Source organism: Oratosquilla oratoria, chromosome 23, assembly GCF_046742065.1.
Source record: "Oratosquilla oratoria isolate Oo_2021 chromosome 23, ASM4674206v1, whole genome shotgun sequence".
Lineage (NCBI taxonomy): Eukaryota > Metazoa > Arthropoda > Malacostraca > Stomatopoda > Squillidae > Oratosquilla > Oratosquilla oratoria.
The window spans coordinates 6,890,487-6,917,648 of NC_134799.1; the positions used below are offsets into that span (position 1 = coordinate 6,890,487).

At 37.3% G+C, this 27,162-nt stretch overlaps 2 protein-coding genes across 5 annotated transcripts; one reads left to right on the forward strand and one right to left on the reverse strand.

The window, feature by feature from the left end:
* Positions 1 to 265: 265 nt before the first annotated feature.
* On the forward strand, positions 266 to 8,676 carry LOC143037934 (2-(3-amino-3-carboxypropyl)histidine synthase subunit 2-like). 4 transcript variants are annotated; one of them, XM_076206619.1, is made up of 7 exons: positions 275 to 424; positions 2,991 to 3,116; positions 3,520 to 3,679; positions 4,494 to 4,606; positions 5,433 to 5,653; positions 6,846 to 7,614; positions 8,404 to 8,676. In XM_076206619.1, exons 3-7 carry the CDS (start codon positions 3,533 to 3,535, stop codon positions 8,615 to 8,617), a joined length of 1,464 nt encoding a protein of 487 aa, XP_076062734.1. In that variant the 5' UTR covers positions 275 to 424; positions 2,991 to 3,116; positions 3,520 to 3,532; the 3' UTR covers positions 8,618 to 8,676. The 4 variants fall into 4 exon arrangements, with proteins under 4 accessions (XP_076062736.1, XP_076062733.1, XP_076062734.1 ...); XM_076206621.1 differs by lacking the exon at positions 2,991 to 3,116 and having other exon boundaries at positions 266 to 331; XM_076206618.1 differs by lacking the exon at positions 2,991 to 3,116 and having other exon boundaries at positions 271 to 424.
* A 924-nt stretch (positions 8,677 to 9,600) lies between these two features.
* Positions 9,601 to 25,468, reverse strand: LOC143037935 (uncharacterized). Its single transcript, XM_076206622.1, has 3 exons — positions 25,270 to 25,468; positions 24,867 to 25,004; positions 9,601 to 14,100 (listed from the first exon to the last, which is right to left on the reverse strand). Exons 1-3 carry the CDS (start codon positions 25,441 to 25,443, stop codon positions 14,020 to 14,022), a joined length of 393 nt encoding a protein of 130 aa, XP_076062737.1. The 5' UTR covers positions 25,444 to 25,468; the 3' UTR covers positions 9,601 to 14,019.
* Between the last annotated feature and the right edge of the window lie 1,694 nt (positions 25,469 to 27,162).

The window sequence follows — 27,162 nt, forward strand, 5'->3', positions numbered from 1 at the left end:
ATATATATATATATATATATATATATATATATATATATGTATTTATATATATATACATACATATATATATATATATATATATATATATATATATATAATGTATATATATACGTACATATATATATATGTATATATATATATATATATATATATATATACATATATATATAATATGTGTGTATGTGTGTAACTTCTGGCTTTACAAATATATACTATATCTTGAACAGAGTAAACGACAGTTTTTCTTTTGATGGTACGAAAATCCTAACATTGGAAACATTAATCGTGATGTAAACAAAAACACATGATGCAAGTAAAAGCAAGATATGTCGTGAGTTCATCGTGACATAGGCCTACATACTTTGTAGAATTATGAAATATGTTATTATCTTATAAGTGATATTATTTCCAAGTGATAAAACTGGTAAGATTCCAAGTGCGTATGTTGACCTGCCATCAATAAGTTCTTGTCATTCATTTAGTACGATACAGTTTCAATCATGAACTTAAGTTATTTATCATGATCATCTTATGACACATCATTTCTATTTTGTTGCAATTGCATGTTTAGAATAACATTATTGGTATCTAAGTATTCAATTCTTAGGGTAAATGTTAAGTTCAGTGGAGCAATCTGACATCTATGGAAACTATGTTGTCAGTACTCAAATCATAGTTTTGCAGAATTTATTCTATTAACATTAATGGATTTTTTCTGAGGAAGTTCAAGTTGTTTTTTTCAGTAACAAGTTATTGAAAATAGTAGGTTCATTATTGCGGTCTCATTAATTGCCGAACAAGCCGAACAAACCAACAAAACCCAAACAAGGACGGTTTTTGCTCAAATGCACACTAACACTTCTATATATATATGGTTGCATTATTTGAACTATTTTCTTCAAAATGTGTGATTTCCATGTAATATGATCAAAGAAAAGTTACTTTTTTATCCTCTGCAAAATTACCGAACACAGCTACGATTCGTCCAGCCCGCCGTCTATGATCACTGGTGGTATGGATCAAACGGTGCTCGGACAAAAGGTCCCCGGACAAAAGGTCCTGAAATCTGCCCCCCTGGGACAAAATGTCCCCAACGGCCTAGGTGGGTGGTCAAAATGTCCTCAATTTTTTTTTTTTTTTCTAAAAATTTGTCAGATGTGTTTTACTTTATTCCTTTACATGTTTTTTGGTGAATATTTGGTTTTTAACTTGATTTTTTTTATATAGGCATACAATATAAGTTAAATAAAGCATAATATTATTGTGTGCTGTAATCTGGTGACTGACTATAAGGAGGGCAGGAAGACCATCCCAGAGTTCCTGCGTGGCATCAGTCACAACCTGCGTGGTGGCCAGCCCAATGTCTAGGCTAAATACAATTGACATTGTATCTAGCTAAATACAATTGACATTTCTGAAACGTTTGCTTACACAATTGGCTCATAGATTGATGGGTTGGGTCGAGTATAAGATATTTAATAAAATATCAAATATTATTGTACTTTGTGTTTATATATAGAGATTCTCCTGAATTTAAGGGTTGTTATAAAACCACAATTAACTATATCCCAAAATGTATAGACAGTTGATAAAAATCAATATTTGTTGAAAAAAATGGGGACCTTTTGTCCTGAATATCGGGGACATTTTGTCCTAGGGGTGCAGATTTCGGGACGTTTTGTCCGGGGACCTTTTGTCCTACATTCGATCAAACTACACTCTTTTAAGTTTCTTACTGTTGTGTTATTAGTGTAATAGACTGCATATAGTTGAATCAATTTAACTATTTTCTTTAAAATGTGTGATTTTCATGTAATTTGACAAAGGAGAAGTTATGTTTTAGCCTCTGCAGTATGACGTAACACATTTTAAAGAAAATAGTTAAAATGATTCAACTATATGCAGTCTATTACACTAATATCACAATAGTAAGAAACTTAAAAGAGTGTAGTTTGATCCATACCACCAGTGATCATAGACGGCGCGCTGGGTCGAATCGTAGCTGTGTTCGGTAATTTTGCAGAGGATAAAAACGTAACTTCTCTTTGATCATATTACATGGAAATCACACATTTTAAAGAAAATAGTTCAAATAATGCAACCATATATTTATAGAAGTGTGCATTTGAGCAAAAACCGTCCTTGTTTGGGTTTTGTTGGTATGTTCGGCTCTTATCGGTTTTGTTCTGTTTGTTCGGCAATTAGTGAGATCCCATTATTGAATATAAAAATTAACAACTAATGTCACTGGTCATTTGTTTGAAACCGCATTTTCTTTTTCAGTGTTTGAATTGTTTTTTTTTATTCAGTATAAAATTGCATAAGTAAGAAGATAATTTTACAAGCAATTCAAGCCAATAACCAATACAAAGTTATTTAAAAAAATGTAAATTATATAGAGGTAACAAAAAAAAAACAAAAAAATGAATAAGGGGCTTATTTTATTTCCATTAAGATTTACGGTCCTTTAAGAAATAGGGAACAAAATAATAAATGATACTGTAATACATGTAGTTTTACATAATTGTCAACTAAAATGACAGCAACAAAAGTTGACTGGACAATAATTCTAAGTATAGATATAGTTGCTATCACTACTATAAGAAATTTTGTATAAGATACTTTGAATGACATATAATTTTGAATTGTTTGGATTGATACATCAAGCTTATTTCATAAAAGTGAAGCTGTGAACTTGAAGGAACTTCTGCCCAAAACAGACCTAAAATGAGGTAGTAGAACAGAGGTACCATTGAATCATATGGTGTGAGAATGTACAGAGTGTGCATGGTCTAGATTATGTTAAGGTAATAAGGTGTTTAACCTTGTACAATTTTGTACATATGACAAGTAGTTAAAAAGTTCACTCTGTTTTCCACTGTAAACCAAATAAGATGACTAAAATGAGATATGTCATGATGTGTTATAGGTTTTAATTTAAGCACTACCTTGATAAGTTTGTTTTGGTAGATTTGTAGTTTGTGTTTCAGGAGCTGAGATAGACTGGGTTACCATGAATAACAACCTTAAAGTGACAATGTACTAGTGCAGAGGCCAATAGTTTGGTGGTTTTAACATCTAGAAAACTGAAGATTCTGTATAACAGTATTACTCTGGTATTAACTTTAGTGATTTCTTTATTTGCCATAGTGGCGTAACTTATGTTTTGGTCAAATTCCACTCTTAGATATTTAAAAAAAAATTGGATGTGACATTGATTCCATTGCAGGTAACATTCAAATTTGAGCATTGTTTTAACATATAATTTTTACCATATAAAACAGACTCAGTTTTACCCAAGTGCAGTGATAACTTGTCAACAAGCCACTGACCAACAGTTTGAGCACTACAGCAGTAACTTTATATTTTGTAATGTGCATATTGTGATGCATCATCATACGTCAATATTTGACTTGTATTGAAGAAGTTAAAGTAATCGTAGTCACTCAATTATAGATGGTTACAGAAAAATTTATGCCACAACAATTTTGATTATTGTAGTTTAACACTTTTGGGCAGGAATAATTAGAAGATGACTTCTGCATTTAGTAGTCCAGAGACAGCTGTCTTGGAACAAGAGCTGCAGAATATTTCGGGCAGAGATGAGTCATTTAGCTTTGAAGATCAGTTTGAAATTGAAAGGAGTGTTCTCTGGATAAAGAACGGCTTATATCAAAAGGTAATTATATTTTTCAGCTTTTGCATTACTTTTTAAAGCTTGTGTATGAAATTAAAGCATTATTTACTGTCTGAATCACTTTTCCAGATTTATTTCTTGTCAAGAATGGAATATGGTAAAACATTTTGGAGTTTCAGTTTTGTTAAGTAGTTATATAGCCCTGTATTTAAGACCTGTCTTTGAATAATAAGAAATATTTTTCATTTGGTATGATTTACTATAGCTGTCTATATTCTGGCTCCATATCAGACTCTCAGCTCAAGAATTGTAGAGAATAATTTACTGTAATCAATGCCCAACACAAAAATGTGCTTTGTAAATCTTGATAGTTGATCCAGTTTTATGGGTGGCAAAGTACATAAGAGACGAATGATATGAATGAATGTAGACAAAAGTAGAATGATGAGATGTACAAGGAATGCTGATAGTGGCAGGTTAAATTTGAATTTGAAAGGAGTGGAGATTTTTAATTAGCTGGACTCATATGTAACTATAAATGTAGGAGAGAGTAGGAAGGTGAGTTACAGATTAATGGAAGCAAATTCATTTGTGGCCCTGGTGTCTCTTGTAGGAGAACTGCGGCCTACAGGAAAACAATAGCAGGCCCCAGGTGGGGCCATAAGTCACTGAGGGATAGATATTGTGATCGGGACAAGGACGATCCTTCATCCATGAGGTGCTAAGATGAGAGGGGCAAGGAATAGGTTTCAGATTGGTATGAGGTGGATGTATGCTTTGACTTGGCCACTCCTCTTATGAAGGAGAAAAGTTCTTTTGGTATGTATATGTATAGTTATTCTTTTGCTCTGGACAGGTTGGTTTGCAGTTTCCTGATGAACTGTTGTGTGATGCTCCTCCTGTTGCTCGAGAACTGGAAAAGAGACTGAAGCAAAAAGTTTACATCCTTGGAGACACAACATATGGGAGGTAGGCTAACTGTAAGAAAAATTGATCAATAATTTCTTTGTCTCTGTCTCTGTCTGTCTGTTTTTCTCTCTCTCTCTCTGTCTCTCCTCTTTTCTCTCTCCTCTCCTCTCTCTTTTCTCTTTCTTCTCTCTTTTCTCTCTCTTCTCTCTCTCTCTCTCTCTCTCTCTCTCTCTCTCTCTCTCTCTCTCTGTAAGAAAAATTGATCAATAATTTCTTTGTCTCTGTCTCTGTCTGTCTGTTTTTCTCTCTCTCTCTGTCTCTCCTCTTTTCTCTCCTCTCCTCTCTCTTTTCTCTCTCTTCTCCCTCTCTTTTCTCTCTCTCTCTCTCTCTCTCTCTCTCTCTCTCTCTCTCTCTCTCTCTCTCTCTCTCTCTCTCTCTCTCTCTCTCTCTCTCTCTCTCTCTCTCTCTCTCTCTCTCTTTCTCTATCTCTCTTCTCTCTCTCTCTCTCTCTCTCTCTCTCTCTCTCTCTCTCTCTCTCTCTCTCTCTCTCTCTCTCAGAACATTGCTCCTTCTCATGACTAGAATGAAGAACATAAAGAACAATACTTTTGAAGTCCTCATAGTTCATATATGTAAGACAATAGTGCTCTAGTTTACAATTTAGGAACAATAGTCATGCACTGTAGTAGCCAAACTTATGGTTTATTATGGTAAGATTTAATTCATAATTGGTACTTGGATGAATATGTTCTATCAAGATGGAAATAAAAGAAATGTGTTGATACTGTATAATCATATTGTAAAAGAAAAAATTTGTAATATTGTGTAATATGCCACTTAAAAGTAAAGCATGCTTTCTTAAAATCATTCTTTATATTTTGCCCAGTTGTTGTGTGGATGAAGTGACAGCAGAGCACGTGGGTGCAGATTCCATAATTCATTATGGCCGCTCATGTCTTAGCCCTTCAAAACAGCTGCCAGTGCTCCATGTCTTCACTCGCATATTTGTCAATATGGAAACTGTTATTAATGGGCTTACAGCAATACTTGAAGATAAGGAAACAAAACTCATCTTGACATATGACACAAGGTGTTCCTATGCAGCAGGTAAGTGAATGCCTGGAACCCATGTTAGTGTGATCACTGTTTTGTTTTTGTGTGCATTTATCAAAAGTTAATATGTAGATATAGGTATAATTTTTTTATTGCAAGTATATAATAGTATACAGCAAATATTTTTAGAACATACTTTTGCTAAAGAGAACATATATATATATACTGAAAGGCTTTTTCCCCTTATAAGGGGGGTGACTGCTTCAAAGAATACACCCATCCCACATTCCATTCCACACTCATCTTAAAACCCTTTCATTGTCTGTATGATCTCAGCACCTTATGGGTGAAGGGTCATCCCTGTCTCCTGCCACACTTGTCAAATTACAGGCAGTGCAGCAAGATGCAGCACTTTCATAGCAGGGTCAGACAGCCAGAGCTGCTCTATTCCACTGCTTCATAATATGGCAAGCCTCTTCCCCCATCCAATTGATGAATTTATGAAACAGACAAGAACATCCCTTTTGGCTGAACAATCTTCTCATCCATTTACAACCACTTATCATTCACGCACATCTTTTTGTATGCTTGCTTACTTTCTTGACAGACATTCTCATGCATCCGCAGCCCCCTATATACCATCCATCCACCTTATTCTAGGTTTTTCTTCATCTACTGCTTTCTGTGCTTTTTGCCATTCTTCATTCTTTCCATATGCCCAAATCATCTCAGCTTTCTTTGATCAACCCTTGCTGCCAACTCTCTACCCCTACTCTGCTGGCTCTCTTTCCATCTCCACTCTGCTTCACCTTAACATTGCTCTTTCTATCTATCCATATCATCCATCTCAGACATGGGTAGGCTCTTCCTTTCTACCTCCTTCAAATCCCAAGTCATTGCTACATAATGCGCAATGGATACAAGCACACCATTGTACAGTCCTCTCATTACCTTCATCCCCAGATTTAAATTTCTCATGACACTTTTCATCCCCCCAGACATTCATTTGCTTCTTTTACTCTAATTAACCTCCATCTCCATTCCTTTGTTCCTAGCTACATGTGATCCCAAATACTCAAAGCTCTCCACTTCCTCCAGCCTCTCATTTTTAAACTCATCTCCAACCCACCACCAACATCATCCCATGTACTTTCAGTATGAAGTCCTGTAAAACAAGCTTTGAGTGACATTTGAGAAGTATATTCATGACCCAGTTTAGGTTAAACATAATTATATCTTATTACAGATCTTCTATTTAAGCAGTTACAAGAAGAATTCCCAAATATTTTAAATAGTACCTTATTGGTGAGTGTGGGCATAGCCCAGAGTGAAGAAAATAAATCTCAAGAAGATACTGTGAAGGAAAAACATACTAAAGTGGAACAGTTTTTTGGAAGACAAGTTGTTTTGCCAAGTGAATCTGATATCAAAGACTATCATTTTATATATTTAGGTCCTTCCACCTCGACATTAACTTGTCTTGCCACAAAGTTTTCTGAGAGTACATTCTATCATGTTATACCAGAGAATGGTGAAGTGAGTATGACAAGTGGCCTGAAAAGTGTGATGGTACGTAGTGGAAAAATTGAAAAAATTCGAGATGCTGCAATTATTGGAATTCTTGTTGGGACGCTGGGTGTAAGTGATTACAGGAGCATCATCAGAAGATTGAAAGACGTAATTAAAGCAGCTGAAAAGAAGAGCTACATTTTTGCTGTCGGTAAACCGAATGAGCCGAAGATAGCAAACATTCCCGAAGTGGATATATACGTGTATGTTGCTTGTCCAGAAACGAGTTTGATGGATAGAAACACTGATCCTTACTTATACCAAAAACTTGTGACACCTTGGGAAGTTGAGGTTGCACTTAATGCATCCCAGGAGTGGAGTGTAAGTCTTGAAAGTGATTTTCGTCAGTTACTTAATGGAGGATCTTGCTACAAAGAACTGCAGCCTGTGGAAGAGGAAGTGTCAGTGTCTTTGATAACTAACAAAGCACAGCGCCTTGGGGTTAGGTAAGTACATTATTTTGTATTCATACTAATTACCTTTTTTCTCCCTTTCTCTTTTGTTCCATATTCTTGCACATTCAAGACCCTATTATTATTGTTGTATTAAAAGATTTTCTTCCCAGACCTTCTTTTGCCTTAACTGTTCAAGAAAAACAGAATGGAAGTTTCCTAGTCCACACAATTTGTACCACTTAGTTAGGTACCTTCTATGACATATTGGAACACCATGGCTATATTCTTATACCCCACCTCAAAAGCATAGGATGATGTGATGTGAAGACTGAGGAGTATCTAAAGATAGATTCAAGGGGGGAAACAGAAAGGAAAAATGAAATAATAACTGAAGCTTCCTCCATGAATGGAGATTTGTCACAAACATAGATGACTGCTGTATGGGTTTTATCTATATGGTTACCCTATAGGTCTCTAAAGATTAGACTTCGTATAACTATGCAGCATTTACCCCAGTATGAGATATACACTTTCTTTTAAACTTTCATTAGAGACCACAATGGTATATGTAGGCTTAGTAAATGTGGCCAGATTTCTTTTTTGTATCAAATGGAAGTGCAGTGCCTGTTTGGATTACTGTGAAGGAAAGGAGGAAAGGAAATAATATCGGTAATAGGAAATCACATTGACAAATATTACCAATACCCAACAGAAAGTATGTTACTTTTAGTCAGAAAAGAAGGATCAGCATTATAGCTCATCCTGTGGAATATCATGAATTAATAATCTCGTAAGTCATCCATATAATCTGTTGCATTGAAATTTGATTTACTTCCCCAGGAATGTTCCAGAAGCAGTAGATGCTATTACATCAGCTGTAGTGATCAGTGATGGTGCAGGGCCTTTGGCCAGCATTCATGTTGGTGGAGGAGGTCAACTTCTGCAGGAGAGGAGCTGGAAAGGCCTTGACCCGGACCTTGTAACAGATACAGTTGTTGGTGCCATAGTAGAGGGAAGGAAGGGAATTGCCTCAGTATATCAGGATGAGGTCTAGTACATAACTGGTTGCTTCCTTGACATGGTAATAGTGGAGAAAATTAAAAAGAAAATAAACATATAGTTTTATTGTACCTTTTTGCAAAATTGGTCTAACGTTTTTGTTGCTGAGAATTTAGAGTTTTGATTTTTTCTGTCCATGGTAAAACAGATCCTGTTTAAGTACCTTGTCTTTTGGATTCTGTGTTTTTTTGTTTTGTTTTTTATTGTTCATTGTATTTATTCATTTATCTCTGTATTTTCTTTTTTTTTTTACTAATTTGTAATGCACAGGTGCCCCTTTATATCCTAGATTATCTTGTAAATGTTTTCTAACAAAATATATGCAGTGTTGTGATGGGCAAAATGCTGTTGGCAAGGAAGAGACAGTAAGCAGTAGTTCACTAATGCTGATTAGGATGTTTCAAGTAGAATAGACCACCACACCATCCCCCACCTCAACCTGGAGGTATAGCCCTTTCAGGGCTGTATCTGGTTTCTGGAGTAGGCTGAGGATGTCACATCCCAATCAACCCTAATCCTACATATACCCAACAATTTTTATTTTATTTTATTGATTTATGATTATCTTTTATGGATAAGGATTCACAGCATCAAATGCCTTATTTGTTGCCACAACAATAAGCTTGGAGGTCTTAGCCTCCAAAGTTATTTTTCAACAAATGCGATCAATTACTATATCCTGTAGGAGACCCACATCTCCCAGGTAGTCTGCAACAGCCACTAGATTAGCCCACATATCAGTCGTGGCAATAGTATGTTGACCTGGTAAGGCTAGAGGAGGGCAATGTAAGATTAGGTGTTCAGTGTCTTCTGTGTGTTGATTGCACGTGGGACATTTTGCATCTGCAGTGAGGCCTGTTCTCTGTTTAAGAACAGACCATGTGAAAATACAGTATCTTTTTCTCATTGATAAGAAGTTGGAGATTAACTTTGGTATTCATTTGTACTGAGGAAGAATGGAATAAAATTCAGTTATTATGAACATTTTTATTCCAAATGACAATCTTCCAAGTGTAGGAAAAAGAAAATTCCAGTGAGACAAAGTTTACACTTGCTGCTAACCATGGCACTGGGGACAATGGCAGACTTCCATTACACATGGTCGCTTACAGCAAATGACTGAAATTTTTCCTCACCAGTAGGAGATTAGTTGGTGTCCACATTTGATGTGCCTTTCAAGTAAACCAAAACTTTGATCAAGTTCTGTTGAATGCAGGTTTTGGGAGGGTCACAAATACAGATTTGTTTTGAGTCACATCAAATAACTTTGGTCTGTGTCTCAGTACAGACAGTCCAAGTCACATTGAGTAAAGAATTTGTCTTGCATTACATTAAGTACAACTTTTGCATAATTTTACATCGAAAAACATTTATTGGGTTCATATCAAAATGCTAAGTGTGGGAAACTATTTTCTCTTCCCAGTAACTTGCAGTTAATGTCTATCATACCAAAAACTTGTTAATTCTGAACAGTCCACTGAATGAAGTTGCCATTTGCAGTTAAACAAAAATTCCACCTACAGAACATGTTTAGTTACTGTGCTTCCAACTGAAAATAGTCAATGTGGCTATCACCAGCACATCCCACAGAACTTGGTTACATGGAAGAGCTCCCCACTTTGTATTTGGTCGCCACAACTTTTTAGTTGACGGTCAGTGCCAAACTGTGGTGGAAGACACTGAGGAAGATTAGACTGCCAGTTTAGTTTGGCATCCTAAAACCCATGTAGCACACAATCTGTTAGTGATATTGGCACATTTTGGAGTAATAGCACATCTCTCTAAGCTATACTAGGTGCAAGGAATGAGGTTGCTATGGTTCATATAAAGTATATAAAAGAAATGGAGGATGTTCTATGTGAGATTAAAGGTGTAGATGAAGATTTGTGCACCTCTGCAATGTGGACTACTATTGTGAACAAGCCTGCCATGCCATGCTCTTTCATATCTGCGATGTCAAAGCATTTGCAATTACTCAATTTCTTTATCATGGTGATGAGGTATGAAGGCAAGGGATAAGTTGACTTAGTAATAAAAATATAAATCCAAGCATCTGATCCATGGCTAGGCAGTTTTCATCTAACTGATTATTTTAACAACTAAATAAGGCCAGAATATTTGTAGGGATACTGCTAAGAATATGCCAATGTGCTGTGATAAGACAAAGGTTCTATGTTAGGCTCTTGTATCGTGTTTTGTGGGGTGGACTGGTTTCACTTAATGAAGAAGTTGTGCAGTACGGCAGTGTATGAAATACAGAGTAGTGGGTCACACATCTCTGTAGTAGTGAGACTGGGCCACCTAACACCCCTCCAGCTAGTAATTAATCAAACAGAAGCGAGGCAGCAAATGGCAGGTTCATCCTGAATGATTATTGCAATGTCTTCCTGGGTTCCTGTGCCATCATAGATCAAGTCGTGTTAAAGCTGGTGGTATGGTGTTTAAGCTAAAGTCATATTGTACGTAGAAATACCCATGGTCATATTAAGATATCACATTCTCAACAAATATAATAGAAAAAAATATCAAATGGGTATACATACAATATTAAAAGTTCAATAAAATTCAGATACAAATAAAATATTGCTGTAAAAGCTGCCCTTAAATATGACTAGCATTTTTTTTTTTTTTTTTTTTTATTATTACTATTATATATATATTTTTCACTATTTATTTATTTCATTATTATTTTTTCATATACAATATGAGGATTCAGGAACGCCTTTCACTGGTGACAGAACAACTGGTCCTACACTGACACCAAAATGCTCAAAGAAAGTAGAAAAAAAAAAAAAGTAAATGGGGGTGCTTACTACTTGCTTACATCCATAACATAACCAACCTCATATCATGTCATATGACAAAACATGAAGGATATGTGGAAAATAAGCCTATTTTGAATTCCATCAGCAGTTCTTATCATCTCTACCAAAGATCAGACATGTCCAAGTTGAGACTTTCATCAAGATAAAAAAAAAAAAAAGTCTCACCATGAATTAAATATAGACTGTATTCCTAAGCATACCATCACCATCTGTGTCAACATAAGACACTTAAAAACTGGGTTAAAACCTACATGTAAAATGTACTATATTTCAACAAGGGAAGATATCTTTACTACAAATCTATCACAGGTGGAGCTTTCTCAGTGGATAGAAAAGTCAACATTACCTCAAAGATCTGTCTTTGAATTCAAAGCAACAGTTCTGCTATAACAAGCCAGCAAAAGATTGGATTGCAGTACTAATCTAGCTACTGTCATCATTCTACTCGCCACATGGCCGTTCTTCCATAGGCATTGATGTGAACAAGATAGGTTAGATTGGGTGGTACAGGGTGAGGGTGTAACATCCAGGGAAGGGCATCATGCTGAACTGTGACCCTTGGTTGCAAACACAGTATCAGTCCAAGCACAACACTATTTTTTTTTTCTTTTTTGTGGCATTTTTGTAAGTTCCATGTTTCATACCAGTTTTAAAGTTGCACATCTTTTCCATCGTGAATAGCACAATATCAGATCAATTGCATTATTTTTTTTAAGGCCACTGTGTGTCAACTTGAGTGAAGCTGCTTGTAAATCTTAAATAGTGTTTGCTTGCATACTCGGTTCTGAAGTATGAAAATGCCACTTGTACACAACAGCAAGAGTAATCTTGTTTGAGCAGAAGCATCATATATACTTGCAAAATCAACCTCATACTGTTCCCCAGTAAGTTGAAGAATTATGAATATCACCTTGTACTTGAACTGTAGATTCAAGATTGTTTTTGAATTTAGGTGAAGTAATTTGGGTGCAACATTCTGACAAGTATGGGATTGCTCTTCTCTCTATAACCAATTGCACATTGGTAATGACTGTGTGGCCAACACAGGCACTACATTTGTACTTGTCTGCACAATCCTGATCAATTCTACTAATTTACTTAGTTTGTGAGTTACTGTATTTCTGTCCTCAATTTATCATAAGTTTAAATGATGCATTTTCATATTGAAAATGTCCTTTTTTTCCAACACATATGACCTATCTTATGACCTCTTTCTTTGCACATTTCTTGTGCAAGTTTGGGGAGCACTCGGCTTGTATTGGTATGTATTGGCTTGCCTTATTGGGACCTGTGGAGACTGATTGATACTAAAATAACCTACTAAATTTATCAGTTTTAATCATACTGACTAGCCATATGATAAGTGCTTCTTAAATCCATATGCTGTGGTTATTTGCACAATCAACATTGTTTACTGCCCAGATGTCTGTTGATAACAGTCAGTTTACCTGGTAGCATTACTCATGGGTCAGCCAAATGATGTCTAGTATTTCATGAAGTCAACTGCTCCCAATATTTTTAAGTGATAGATCAACACACATATTATGACAACTTAATGCTGACTCTCACCTACTGGGTGCTGTAACAGTAGCAAATGTATCAGATATTCCTGAGGTGACCCATGGCAAACTTGCTTCTATCATATAATTAATCATATCTGACCTAACATGGTCTTTGTGTTGTCCTGCCATTTACTGATGAACTCTATTACTCTTTTGCCACTAATAACTCTCAAACTGGCTATTCACACAGTGACAAGCCTTGTATCAGCCATGCTATTGTTGGCCAACATTTGTTAATTACCATGGCATTCATTACCTCCAAATACTCATTTGTATAATGAGTAACATCAAGGTAGTTATTCATATGGATAAAACAGCCCCTTATTGATAATTCATAAGTGAGATGTTCCCCAGAGGATACACAGATATCAACAACATGAAGTCACTCATGATGTAATTTTTCGATCCCATTTCTTATCTATGAGTTTAACAGCTCTCTCTTTCCATATAGTCTCCAGTATTGTGGCTCTTTGTATGATACCATGGTACATAGAGGCTTTTCTTTGTATATATTAATATATATATATATATTTTTTTTGTGCAAGCAAAATGATTTCAACATCCTTTTCATGATGCTTCTGCTGCTTGGTCTGTGTACTGATGAATGAAATACCCTTGAACCCACTACTGAGCATAGTAACCCTGTGTACAAGGCCTACCTGCAACTGTTCACCTTGTGCGAAATGCCTAATGGCTGATTCAGCAGTACCTTGTGAGCACCACTTTTAGGTCTGCTGTCCCCATATACTTTACCCTGGTGTGCAGTGTACCTTGCAGAGGAGCCCTTGGTGCCCTCACATCCAGGCGACAGGAACCCTAGGCCACGGATGGATAACAAGGAGCATCTCGTCGAGTGGCCTGAGAAGGAGGTGGGAGTAGAGCGCATACAGTGGGTCAAGGCGAAGCACCTGGAGGCTGGTGGTCATGGCAGCATGTAGTGCGCTTGCCAAAGACGCAGCTCCTCCACCAACTCCACCACCACTACCGCCAGGCTGGGAGGGCGCCGCCACTCAGGGACGTTTCCGATTGAGACGCTGGATAAAACAGCCCTTGAATGAGGACAGACGCACATCGATCTCGCCTTCTTCCAGCTGTGGGCAAGATAGCAAATACAGTATGTCTGGTCAAAAGTTGTCGTTGGAATATTCTGTAATGCCTCTATCTCAGCTGCAGATATCTCAGACATAGAATGTAGTAGAAGAATCCTTTTTATCTCTTCCATTTGCCTTCATGATCTACCACAGTAAGATTCATTTGGGATCTAGTTAATTTTTTTTTTTTTTTTTCTTTTATCCAGTGACCACAGTAGTGGCCCAGCTCAGAGACCATAACCTCATATTGTACCAGTGGCAGATCCAGAGGAGGACATTGCTTTCCCAATGGTTTGTTATAATCAATAATATCTCAGTGATGATGTTCAACATCATATTTCATAATTTTTATACTAATATTATCATTATTATTATTATTATTATTATCATAGAGGGTTTAGGAAGAAATGTCAATGTAATAGTACTGGGAGACCTTAATGCTAGGGTAGGAAATGGTCCAATCGATGGAGTGGTTGGGAAGTGTGGAGTTCCAGGAAAGAATCGTAGTGGAGAGTTGATGGTGGAAATGTGTCTAGAAAGAGAGTTGATGATAGCAAATACAGTGTTTCGGAAGAAAGTCAAGCATAAGTACACATGGGAGAGGGTGGTGGAGGGAAGGGTGGTAGATAGAGCGCTAATGGATTATGTAGTGGTAAATAGGATTATGATAGGAAGAGTTAAGGATGTACGTGTGCTAAGGGGAGAGGGTGGGGGAATATCAGATCATTTTTTGGTGGAAGGTAAGCTGAGAGTGGAGGATAGATGGAGAAAGAGGAAAGGGACAAAAGGTAGGGAGGTTCTTAGAGTGAACTCCTTGAATGAAAAGGAAAAGGAGAAGGAGTACGAAAAGAAGCTGAAGGAGGAGTGGGAGGGAGTAAAGGATGGAGCAGAGATGGGTGTGGAGGAGGAATGGGGATGGTTCAAGGAGGGAGTCTTAAAGTGTGCAAGGATGGTGTGTGGAACAAGAAGGACAGGGGGAAAGTAAGAAAGGGTAGTGAATGGTGGGATGAGGAAACAAAGAAGGTTGTAGAAGAGAAGAAGCGAGCATTCACAGATTGGTTACAAAAGAGGACGGGGGAGTCATATGAGATGTACAAAGAAAAGAAAAGAGAAGTAAAGCAAAAGGTAAAGGAGGCAAAGAGGAGAGCAGATGTGAAATGGGCTAGGAGTATGACAGAAAATTTTGAAAGTAATAAAAAGATGTTTTGGAAAGAAATTAAGAGAGGAAGAGGAGGTGAATCAAGTAGGGAAGAAAAGGTAAAAGGTACAGATGGAGAGATGATAATGGAAGAGATGGCAGTAAGGGGAAGATGGGCAGAATATTTTAGGGAGTTGCTAAATGTGAAGGAGGATAGGGAAGGAAAGATAGCTGCAGTGGGAAATGCGAAGAAAATGAGAGTGATGAGTGAGGAGAATGGAGGAGAAATAGGGAAGGATGAGGTGAAGGCAGTTGTAACGATGATGAAAGCAGGTAAGGCACCTGGTCTGGATGGATGCCATGCAGAATGTCTGAAAAAGGGAGGTTCAGTGATGGTGGACTGGTTGGTAAGGTTATTTAATGTTTGCTGGAGAGAGGGTAGAGTACCGGAGGACTGGAGAAGTGCCTGTATAGTTCCTCTTTACAAGGGAAAAGGGGACAAGTGTGAATGTAGTAGTTTCAGAGGGATTAGCCTGTTAAGTGTAGTAGGGAAGGCTTATGGGAGGATCTTAATTGAGAGGATTAGGAGAAGAACAGAAGGAGTAATTGGTGAGGAACAGTGTGGTTTTAGGACAGGTAGAGGTTGTGTAGATCAGATCTTTGTGGTAAGACAGATATGTGAGAAAGCTATAGGAAAGGGGAAGGATGTTTTTTGGGCTTTTATGGATCTGGAAAAGGCTTATGATAGGGTAGACAGAAAGGCACTGTGGGAGGTTATGCAGATTTATGGGATAGGAGGAAAGCTTTTGGGAGCTGTCAAGAGTTTTTATGAGAGTAGTAGAACTTGTGTCAGGATTAGAAATGGAGAGAGTGAGTGGTTTGAAGTAAAGGTGGGACTTCGTCAAGGATGCGTTATGTCGCCCTGGCTGTTCAACTTGTACATGGATGGGGTGGTGCGAGAGGTGAATGCTAGGGTAGTGGGTCAGGGATTGGAGATGGTTAAAGAAAATGGAGAAAAGTGGGAGGTGAGCCAGCTGTTGTTTGTGGACGACACTGCGCTTGTGGCAGGGTCAGAGGAGGGATTGAGGAAGCTGGTGGCAGAGTTTGGGAGAGTATGTGATAGAAGAAAGCTAAAGATAAATGTAGGTAAAAGTAAGGTGATGAGATGTACAAGGGGTGAAAGTGGCAGTAGACTGGAAGTGAACATTAAGGGAGAGCGACTGGAGGAAGTGGATAGTTTTAGATACTTGGGTGCAAGTGTAGCAGGAAAAGGTGGAGTGAAGGTGGAGGTAGAATGTAGATTGAGAGAAGCGAGTAAATGCCTTGGTGGTTTAAAGAGTGTAATGAGGAATAGACATTTGGGAATGGATGTGAAGAGGAGACTGTATGAAGGAGTGATTGTGCCAACAGCACTGTATGGGGCAGAAACGTGGAACATAAGAAGAGAGAAGGAGTTTGAATGTGTTTGAGATGAGGTGTCTGAGAAGTATGGTGGGGGTTACTAGGCTAGATAGAGTGAGAAATGAGGAGGTGAGGAGGAGAACAGGGGTGAAAAAGGATTTGGGAGATAGGGTTGATGAAAAAATATTAGGATGGTTTGGACACATGGAAAGAATGAGTGAAGAAAGACTAGTAAAAGAGGTATGGAAGGCAGATGTGGAGGGAGTGAACATGAGGGGACGTCCTAGGATGAGGTGGATGGATGGGGTGAAGGGGGCTTTGGGGAAGAGGGGAATGTCTGTTGAGGAAGGAAGGGAGAGGACGGAAGACAGAGGTGAGTGGAGAATGGTTGTATATGGATGATGTTGTGATTGCATGAGGAGGAATGGGCGGGGGGGGTGGGGTGGGGTAGTATGTGTGAGTAAATTTTGACGCAGCCCGAAGGGATTTCTCCCCGTCCTCTCCTTATATGCAAGGGGGGACGGAGAGGGGGGGTCGCCGATTAAATGAAGCGGCCTTGCTGTGGATGTGCTGTGTCTTGCGACACTGCTTCTGACCCAGGGCGGTGGGCAGGGTGCAGGGATGACCCGTCATCCAGGAGGTGCTCAGATGAGAGGGAGGGTGGGAGGGGTGTGGAGTGTATTTAGGGATGAAATGGGTGGGAGTGTTTTTATGCCTTTCCCTTTTTGGCTACCTCCCTTGGAAGGGGGAAAAAGCCTTGGTATATGTATGTATGTATTATTATTATTATTAGTTTTAACATTATCAAAATCATTATTATTATTATCATCACCATTAATATTAGTATAGGTTGAGAACACTTTATTCAAATTTCAAGACACCTAAAACTTTCACAAATAGAATATTGTCAAAGTGCTGATATGATGTGCACAGTACATATTAATGTGGCAGCTGTTGTTATGTGACCTCACCTTCCCTGAGTGGGACCAGGATTACTCAGCCCAGTTAAGTTAGCACCAGTTTCTTTTCAGCATTTGTCACAGTAACACTGTATGTACATTAGTTGACATATTTTTGTGGTCTTTGAAAATATTTGGAAAATTTTATAAAGATCTATAAATATCCCCGTGAGTAACAGTGAATAGTAAAATGAGTATCTTTATCTATATTATAGAATATAAAGTTGGAAAAAGTTGACAGAGGTAAGTGATGTCACTGATGACAAACTCTCCCTTGAGTGTCTCGTACCTGATGTAGTTGTAGTGTTTGGTGCAACTTTTATGTTTATATTCTTTTTGTAAACTAGGCTCATCTGGAGCAATACAAATACTTTTAAGTATAAAGCATTATGAGAAATCCAAATTTAAGTTCCATATAACAATTCATGCAAGTGTAACATGACTAATTACATTATCAGTATCTGTATGCATACAAAATGATCAGAAATTCATACAGAATTAGATTCAGAGTATATGTATAACCTTAAAGCAGTTAAAGATGCATCAAATTACCTTCAGGGTATAGTGTATGTGCAGTATAGCCTGTATATATGGCTCTTATTCCCAAGCTATCCCATTTGTTGATACAAAATATACAAGTATTGCAAAGACCAAGAAAATCTAAAGTTCATTTCACTCCCAGTCCCAAGTATTTTAGATAAAGGATTCTCAACCTGTATAATTATCTTTTATCAATATTATCATTAATGTTCATCTCCAATGACTGCCTCATCCTAGAGACAAGACTGGATCTGCCACTGTGTCACACACGCACTCACAAGTTGGAAAACTTGAACACACTGAAATGGTTTAAAGACTTTTTTAAGTGATACACATACGAGAACAGTAGTGAGAGAAGAAAAAAGTTGGACTGGATAGGAGTGGTTAACAGAGTGTAGTTCTAAATCCTGTAATGTTCCTGTTATATAAATGACATGATGAATAGAATAGATAACTGCACAAACATATATGCAGATGATGCTAAGATCATAACGTTAGTGAAAAACAAAGAGGATTGCAAACTGCTATAGAAAAGCCTAGATAAAGTTTATGCATGGAGCCAGGAATGGAAAATTAATTTCAATATAAGATGTAAAATTTTGAACTAGACCAAAGTGAAAAAAAGGACAAAAATGACAATATAAAACAGGAAGTGAATCAAAAGCATGTAGTGAAAATAGCAGAAGAAACTTATAATTTGCTGAAAAATATAATTTGTATTTCACTATATGAAAAAGGGCATGAAGAAAATCAGTGAAAGTCTGATTTATCCCAGACTGGAATATGCAGTGGTTGTATAATCACCACACCTAAAGAAAGATATAAGAAAAATAGAATACAAACGGTGGCAACCAAGATGATTCCAAGACAAAGTATATGAGAAATGATTGAAAAAAATTGGGACTTTCCACACTGAAAGAGTGAAGATTGGTGAGATGATAATGATATTTAGATCAAGAAAATGTATAGAAAAATGGATAGAAAGGATTTGCTGGTACGGGATGAAAAGTCTGCAATATGTCATGGTAAAAAATTGAAAAAGCAAATTCTTTTTTGAAAGATGCTTGGGAAGTATAGCTTTCACCAAAGAAATGCAGACTTACAGAACAAGTTGGATGAATATTTAATCCAAGCCAGCTCCACAAATGAATCTAAGGCAAAATTTGATGATGATTGGTGGCAAAGAGATAGGACCCTGTGAGCACAGCTACAACCCTACATAATACTATAACTAAGTAAATGCATAGGCTGCATGAATATATTTGTGGATGATGCTAAATTGCTAATGAGAATAGCATGAAATTTTAATATAAACCTTACATTCAGGTTTACACAAAATCCACGGCTGAAATAGAAATGGAAAATTTAATTCAACATAAGCATATGCAGAGTGAAGCACATGGGAGAGCCAAAAAAGAATGATAACAACATACAAAGTATGAGAAGAACTGAAGATGGATAAAGAAAAGGGTCTAGGGATATATCACTAAAAGCCTTGACCTATCCAAGCACATAGCTAACACAGAAAAGCTTATTTAGTGTACTGGGTTGATATCAAATTTGTCTTCAGCTGCATATGCTCAGACATGGTCAAGATACTAATCACCAGAGCTGGGCATGTTACTGCCGGACAGGTAGTGCGTTACCGCTGAACTGGTAGTGTGTTATCGAAAAATCTGTATATACATACTGCATATGTGTATATACATATACACATGCAGTAATGTGGATCATTCTAAGGAAATTAAAATCAGGAACACATTGATGGAAATGCACCCCAAATTTTTTGGTAACGTACTACCTGTCTGGCAGTAACGTGCACAGCTCTGCTAACCACATATAGTTGAAGCAGAGACTACTGAGAAAAATAGTTTTATACTATGAGGAGATAATGAAAAAAAATCTTGAAATGGCTTATCTGCCTTTGATTAGACTGTGCAGTGGTGGTGTGGTTTCTGCATAAAGTGAAGGATATATAATAAAGATTGAGAGAATACAAAATGCAGCAACCAAATTACTTACCAGCATTGCTTGTGAAACATACAATGAAAGATTAAAAGAATTGAATATTTTATTATTAAAAAAAATAAGAGAAAAATGTGTCTCGATAATAGTGTTTTCAGGTCATTAAAGGGAATAGATATAAATGACAAAAGATCTCTTGACAGGAGAGTCACAAGATCAAAAAATAAAAAGGATGTCAAAAAATGGTTTCCCATACAGATGAATCAACTCCAGTGTTTAGAAGTTCATATAACCAAAACTAAAACCAAAAGCAAATTCACTATTAGGTATGATAGCTGGAGAAAAAGATACAGAACCACATGAGTGTGGCTCCTTTCCTGTGTATTACAGTTGGGTAAATACAGTACATAAGACAAGTACGTAAAACAAAGCAGTGAAACCCACATTTAAAAATGGGATATAGCCAAGCTTGAAAAATTCCAAGACATTACAATAGGAGTACCAGGGCTACAAGAAGTGACATCTGAAGAAAGAATACAGGGACTAGAAATGGAAATAAAATAAAAGAAGGTATATGTAATCATGAGTCACTTCATAGGCAAAGAAGACCATGTTAAGAGATGCCAAAGAGAAGAATAACAGGGTATAGACTGAAACTGCAAAAGGTCCATTGAAAAAGAGTAGAGAAACTGCAAAAGGCTCCCCCCCAAAAAAACAAGCAGAGATATATAATTTCCCAAGTTGAGCAGTAGAAGGGCAGAATGAACTGTCATTGAAAGTTATAGAGATCCTAAACAGAGAGATTTTAAGAAGAGATATGATAATCCAAGGAGATAGAAAAAGTAGCAAAAGAGGAGAGAAGGGAAAAACATAGTGAGAAAGAAGTTAAGAGAGAGATAGTGGGGAGATGGAATTCTAAGAGAATCGGGGAGAACAAGTATAAAACAAGAACATTTTGAGGACATTTGGGAGAGACAAATAGGAAATAAGAACAGGACAGGGGCAACAATATACAAATATCTAAATAATGCACAAGCGGTAATATATTCATGTATTCATATTTTTTCCTTACTGTAATATACAGCAAAGGAGTTATACATGTTGGGTCCTGTTTCCCCCCCTCCAGTTGGTTCCTATGACCTCGCGAGTTTTCTGTAACAAACAGTCTTTGTCAGTTTTATCTACTCCCTCTAATGCCCTAGAGCATTGTTATTAAATCACCTCTTTCTCTCTTTTTTCAATGTGGATATGAATAGATGGAAACCAGCAAAGGGGTAATAGCTTACTATACATTTAGAGGGTTTGAGCAAACTATGTTTAGGTTTAGATCTAATGCAGATAAAAAATAGGATGCAATGAATCTGGCCTGCTTTAGGTACCGGTAAATACATGCACACAAACATATCAACGGTTGTGGGAGGTGACTCCATTACACAGGATGAAATGAGATGTTTACATTTAGCAGATAGAAAAATATAAGTGCATGGGGTAGTAGGCAGGGTGCAGGGATGACCTGTCATCCAGGAGGAGCCAAGAGCCAGGGAGGGAGGGGTGGTGAATGGGAATTGAGTGAGTGGGAGTGGAATTATCCCATTTGACTTTGGCTACTGCCCTGAAGAGGGGGAAAAAAGCCCTTAGTATATATATATGTATGTATGCATGGCCCCTGAAAATTAAGTACAAGTCACAAACCTTAGTAAATATGCTAATACATAGTTACTAACAGATAAGGGAAAGTTTAAGAATACCTGGATAAGAAGAGAGGATGAAAATAAGAGAGCTATATGTCTGTTTAAGAACAAGCTACCATTGTTTTTTATGTTTAATTGGGAAATATAGTAGTGAATACAGACTTTTGAAATGATGGAAAGACAAAAGGGGAGGTGGAGTGATGATATCAGTGAAGAATGACACAGTAGTGGGCAATGTGTTACTGGGTGGAAGTAGGGCTGAGCCAGTAGATCTGATTATAACCAATGGTGAAGATAAGAAGGACTTCAAGATAGCATATATCTCCCCTAAGACATAGCATGAAATGAGGCTGGAGTATCAAGGAACTTATTAAACATAACTAATTAAGGAAAATTCAACAAAGTAACAGCATAATCCTGGTGGGTGACTTTAACTGTAAAGAAGTCACATGGGAGAATGGGATCAATCCATTCATTGCCCCAGGTCTCCTCTGCCAATGATCCCTGAGCAGCAGTGTGAACCAAGTGGAAGCAGACAGACAGACAGACTTTATTTGGCAAAGAAGCAATATACATGAAGTGCAGATAATGACAAGAACGCATAGTTCAAAATAATAATTGAAAATTGCCGAGGATAACACAAAAAAGCATGTACACTTATTTCCATTGTGGTCCTCAAAGACTCATGGGATGATATTCTGTTGAATATGGCAGTGAAAAATGCAACAATCTAATAGATTAAAACCAAAAGATCAAGAGAAGATGTCACACCAATGACATTGAATTTACTATATATAAAGGAATCTAATACAACTTATACTTTAAAGCATATGTGCCCCATAGGAAAAGAGTTATCATATAGCAATTGAATTTCAATTCACAGGAGTTATAGATCCAATAGAAGTATGTACTTTAGACAAGGTAGATGCAACCTTGAGAAAGCAAATTTTACAAGTTTGAAGAAATACATTGGAGTGAATTCATAAACACAAGTGAGATAGAACAAAGTGGAATATCTCTAAATTTCAATAACTTGGGTGTGGAGAAAATTGTGCCAAAAAGTAGGCATGTCACAAGATCAATGAAAGAAAATAGATGTCAAGATTTTTTTTTTTTTTCCATACAAAGGAACCCACTCACAAAACTCGTGTGCCAAAAGTTAGTGAGAGAAGGTGGTGGAAAGTATACGCTAGGAGGCCTGGAGTAGCTGCCATTAAAGCCGTCACTTTTCCCAAATGCACCTGGACTTTTGGGGCCGGTAGCCCAGATAACATACATTCTGACATGATACGACACCTACCCCCAACCACCTCATCCTTTATATGAAATCTCTTCAACTGAAAATAGATAGAAGGTATTATCCAACTGCCTGGAAAGAAGTCAACATCATCCCCTTCCCCAAGCCAGGAAAAGACCTACCACCCAATTGCCTTTGTAAACTCCTAGGATAAAAAAAAAAAAAAAAAAAAAAATCCTTCTTATTCCCATGGCAACTGGAATGCCATTCTATCATGTCATCCCCTTCAAATGCAATTCTGAACTGTTTGCAGCACTACAGAAATGACAGCGGACTTCATTTGGCACCAAACAACACATCTGTGCAGTGCAGTATCTTTTCATTAGAAAAGAGCATATGACATAACCTAGAAATGGTGAATCCTACATAAGCTCCATCTCAAGATGCTTTGTCCACATTCAGATCCTAATTTCAAACCCAAAGACTGTTCAGGGAACACATAAGAACCCTATCCTTACTCTGTGTCCAACAAGAAAGATTACCCCAAAGAAGTGTCATCAGTATCGTTCTTTTCACAGCAGTTAACTAAAGAAATAAAACCTAAATAACTGCCAGCCTGTTCGTGTGTGTGTATGTATTTACCTATTTGTAGTATATAAGAAAGGAACAGCGTTCTTTGGGTCCTACCTCCTATTCTCTAATTTTTACCATACCTAGCCTCAAATTCATGTTCAGGTCAAACTTGATCTATATCTTTGATTTCTAATTATATTTATATTCAAATTCACATTTTGTTCCAACTTCGGTTATATCTCCTTCTAAGCTATTCCAAGTATCTGTGCATCTAAATGGAAGACTATTTCTTCATATCCTTTCGACATGTAGTCTTCCTTAATTTGTTCTCATGACCTCCTACCCTTAATCAACAGTTCTCTTCTGTTATTGTAATCTATCCCCTTTAGTGACCTGGATACTGTAATCATATCACTTTTTTCTTTCAATTTTTCAAAGTTGGTAGATACAGAGCTATTACTCTTTTCCTCGCATGTTTTATCTGCCAGGATGGGGGACCAACTTGGTTGTTGCCCTTTATATTATCTTCATTTTTCTTATATCCTTCACTGTGTGTGAACCGTACCACTGACTCATATTGTGTGTGTGTAATTCACCATGGTCTTGGATCACGTGTTGGACTCGTGATCGACAGCAATTACCCTCCCGGAAGAGAGCTCAGAGCTCATATATGACCGATCTATGGGTAATGCTGCGACCTCAAACGCACACACACCCACAACTCCCCGCCCACGTGCTAGCGTGTTTATTCTTTAGCGTTTATGCATTACAGGGTTGTTAGTCGTCCGTCTCATGATAGTCTTAATCAATTACACTTATTTGATTATATTTCCCATGATTAACTCTGAAACCTTGTGTGTGTGTGTGAATAGCTAATTCTCCGAGTTGTATTTATTTTCTTTCTACCCATGGCAGGTTCCCAAAATTAAAACCATTAATCATCACAACTCAGATCATCATGATTTATAAAGTAAATAAAATAAAATATATATGATATATATATATATAATATATATATATATTATATAATGTACATATATATATATATATATATATATATGCATATATATGTGTATGTGTGTTTTCACCGTGGCGGTCTGATAATAATTCAACCAGGAGTCGAATTCGGTCATTCTCAATACCAGACGCGGTTGATTCCGACTACAAACACCACCGTGTGTGTGCGCGCTTGTATACCTGTGTTTGTGTGCGTGCACGTGTGCGTGCGCGAGCTAGCGAGCGTGCGCGCAACTACCACTCACCTCGTCATGTTGGTAGATGTCGATGTAACAGGAAGGCGACACGCACTCTCGAACGCAGCGCGTGTGTTCGATTCCGTGCAAAGTTAGGCAGCGGGGAGATTGTGAACAGGCACTTTCATATTCAGCCCAGGTCTTTTCCTGTGATGAGAAAACATAAAAAAATAATATGAATACATTTCACTTGAATAAGATAATGTATTAGCTTATTATGACCATGGGGATTTTTGTAGCTAATGTTTATCTCTCGCTCAGCATATAGTAGGGTTGCAAGTTACCATATTCAAAGGTGATAAGGTTCCATAAGCGTAAAAACTCAAACAAAGGACCAAATATACAGAATAATCTATGTATCTAGTTGTAAATCGTTTCAGAAGTCATGATGGGAAAGACAAACAGAACTTACATTGACCACTGATTCCTTATATGGAAATTCCTTGAAGTCGTAGGTGACAATATCGATGGATGAAGCTTTAACGAGAGCGAGGTAGAAAACAGATAGTTGTAAAAGCAATTTGGATGGTAATAGGTCGATCAAACGGCTGGATCTAGCTGCACCGATTCGTCTCACCACCGCCATCTTGCCGCGGCATCCAAACAACAACTGCCAGATATCACTATTTCAATTATATAGTTCACGCAACCCCATTTTCCGTATATAGAAGACATAATACTTCAAATATATGTTGATTTGAAATTCAAAACAAGAAATATTTTTTCTGCAAAAGCAATTTATACATCACATCGAAATTCCTGACATATTCGATTTGAAGAAAATATATTTCAGCCGCAGTTAAAATATGTTACCTGGATATAATAATTAGATTAATCTAGAGATTTTGCACTCGCTATTATAGACTTTACACAAAATGAGCTATGAACAAATTCTATTTGAATTTTTATCGATTTGATGTTCATAAGATCATATTAATTGATGATATTTATTTCTCTTCAAATAAATAACAGCCAACAAATAACAGATATTGTGATTGAGACATGGCAATATTTGACCGTAGAGTTATGCGGCGTAAGGTCGTTCCTGTCGCAATGCAGCAGACTCCATCGACGAATGCAAGGGTTATCGCATGTCTGGTTCTTATTTGAAATACATGAGAAGTCGTAGACTCTACATTCTAATTTTAATGTTCATCCTACACTATGGACTTCAATCATATTTATCTGCCAGATTCCCCCAGATATATTTTGCTGGATCTAAAATCAACTATGATCATACAGATGACGACATAAGGGGGAAGCAACCGTATTTACCTGGTTGCCGTGGCAACATCTATTAGGTTGTGATGATGAAAGAAATCAAATGAATTGTCGAAGTATACTGAGAGTGACGTTAGATATGGAATGTGAGAAGACCATAACAGTTGATGGGAAAGCACAAGAAATATTTCAGAGCAACAGAATTGAATAAAAGTTACTGGGAAGATTGGCAGAGAATATATGCGGTGAAGGGGCAAGCGTTGTAGCAGATGTGCAGGAATTAGTGAAAATTTAAAAATGAAAAAGAGGTTGGGATGTTAAAAAAGATATAAAGGTTAGTAAATGGGCCTTTGGAATCTTTTGGGCGCATGCGAGAGTGAAATGATCGGGGAATGAGGGTAAATACAAAGATTGGTGATGATAAAGATATAGCGCGAAAATGTTTATATTTACGTCGCTATGAAAGCGTCGTAGCAATGTCATGTAAACAGAAAGCAAGACCAAGACAGAACGGGAGTGTGTCACATGAGAATTCTTTGCAACTCTTCCTTGCACGATTTGGGAAGTGACTGCGCAGTGATAATTTCTGTTTGATGATATAAATAATTTGTCTCAAGAATTGTGTGTATCATTTGTAATACCATATTAATTGCAATAATCCCCTGTATCTCCCTCTTCCTTACTGAGGAAGTTGACTACAGAACATGCAAATTTGAGAGAGAATGCAGTGAAACTTAAAGTTACTTTAAATTCTGTCCAGAAAAGACTGGATGTTTGAGAACCACCAGTTTAATATATTGACCTTATTAGAAGATTAAAAACTTTGTTGATTTGGTTAAAGTATGATATACAATGTACACATAGCTTTAAATATATATTTGTTTTTATTGTTTTGATTCGTCGCGTAGTCCGCAGAGGTATGTATTTGCTTGATTCCAAATCGCCCTGGTCTTCTTTGAGGATGCTTGGGATAATGTCCCACCATTCTGTGATGAGATGAGATCTTGTTCCAAGAGGCACGAGAGGCTGGGACCCGTTCCCAATCCATCATACCCTTCTGCCTGAGCCTCTTCCTTCAGTCACC

Coding starts and splice junctions, on each gene's coding strand:
- LOC143037934 (XM_076206621.1), top strand. CDS start 3,533: ATGACTTCTGCATTTAGTAGTCCAGAGACAGCTGTCTTGGAACAAGAG. Junction 4,607..5,432: donor GGAGACACAACATATGGGAG/GTAGGCTAACTG, acceptor TATTTTGCCCAG/TTGTTGTGTGGATGAAGTGA. Junction 7,615..8,403: donor GCACAGCGCCTTGGGGTTAG/GTAAGTACATTA, acceptor TTACTTCCCCAG/GAATGTTCCAGAAGCAGTAG.
- LOC143037935 (XM_076206622.1), bottom strand. CDS start 25,443: ATGGCGGTGGTGAGACGAATCGGTGCAGCTAGATCCAGCCGTTTGATC. Junction 25,005..25,269: donor ATAAGGAATCAGTGGTCAAT/GTAAGTTCTGTT, acceptor TTCTCATCACAG/GAAAAGACCTGGGCTGAATA. Junction 14,101..24,866: donor ACATCTACCAACATGACGAG/GTGAGTGGTAGT, acceptor TCTTGCCCACAG/CTGGAAGAAGGCGAGATCGA.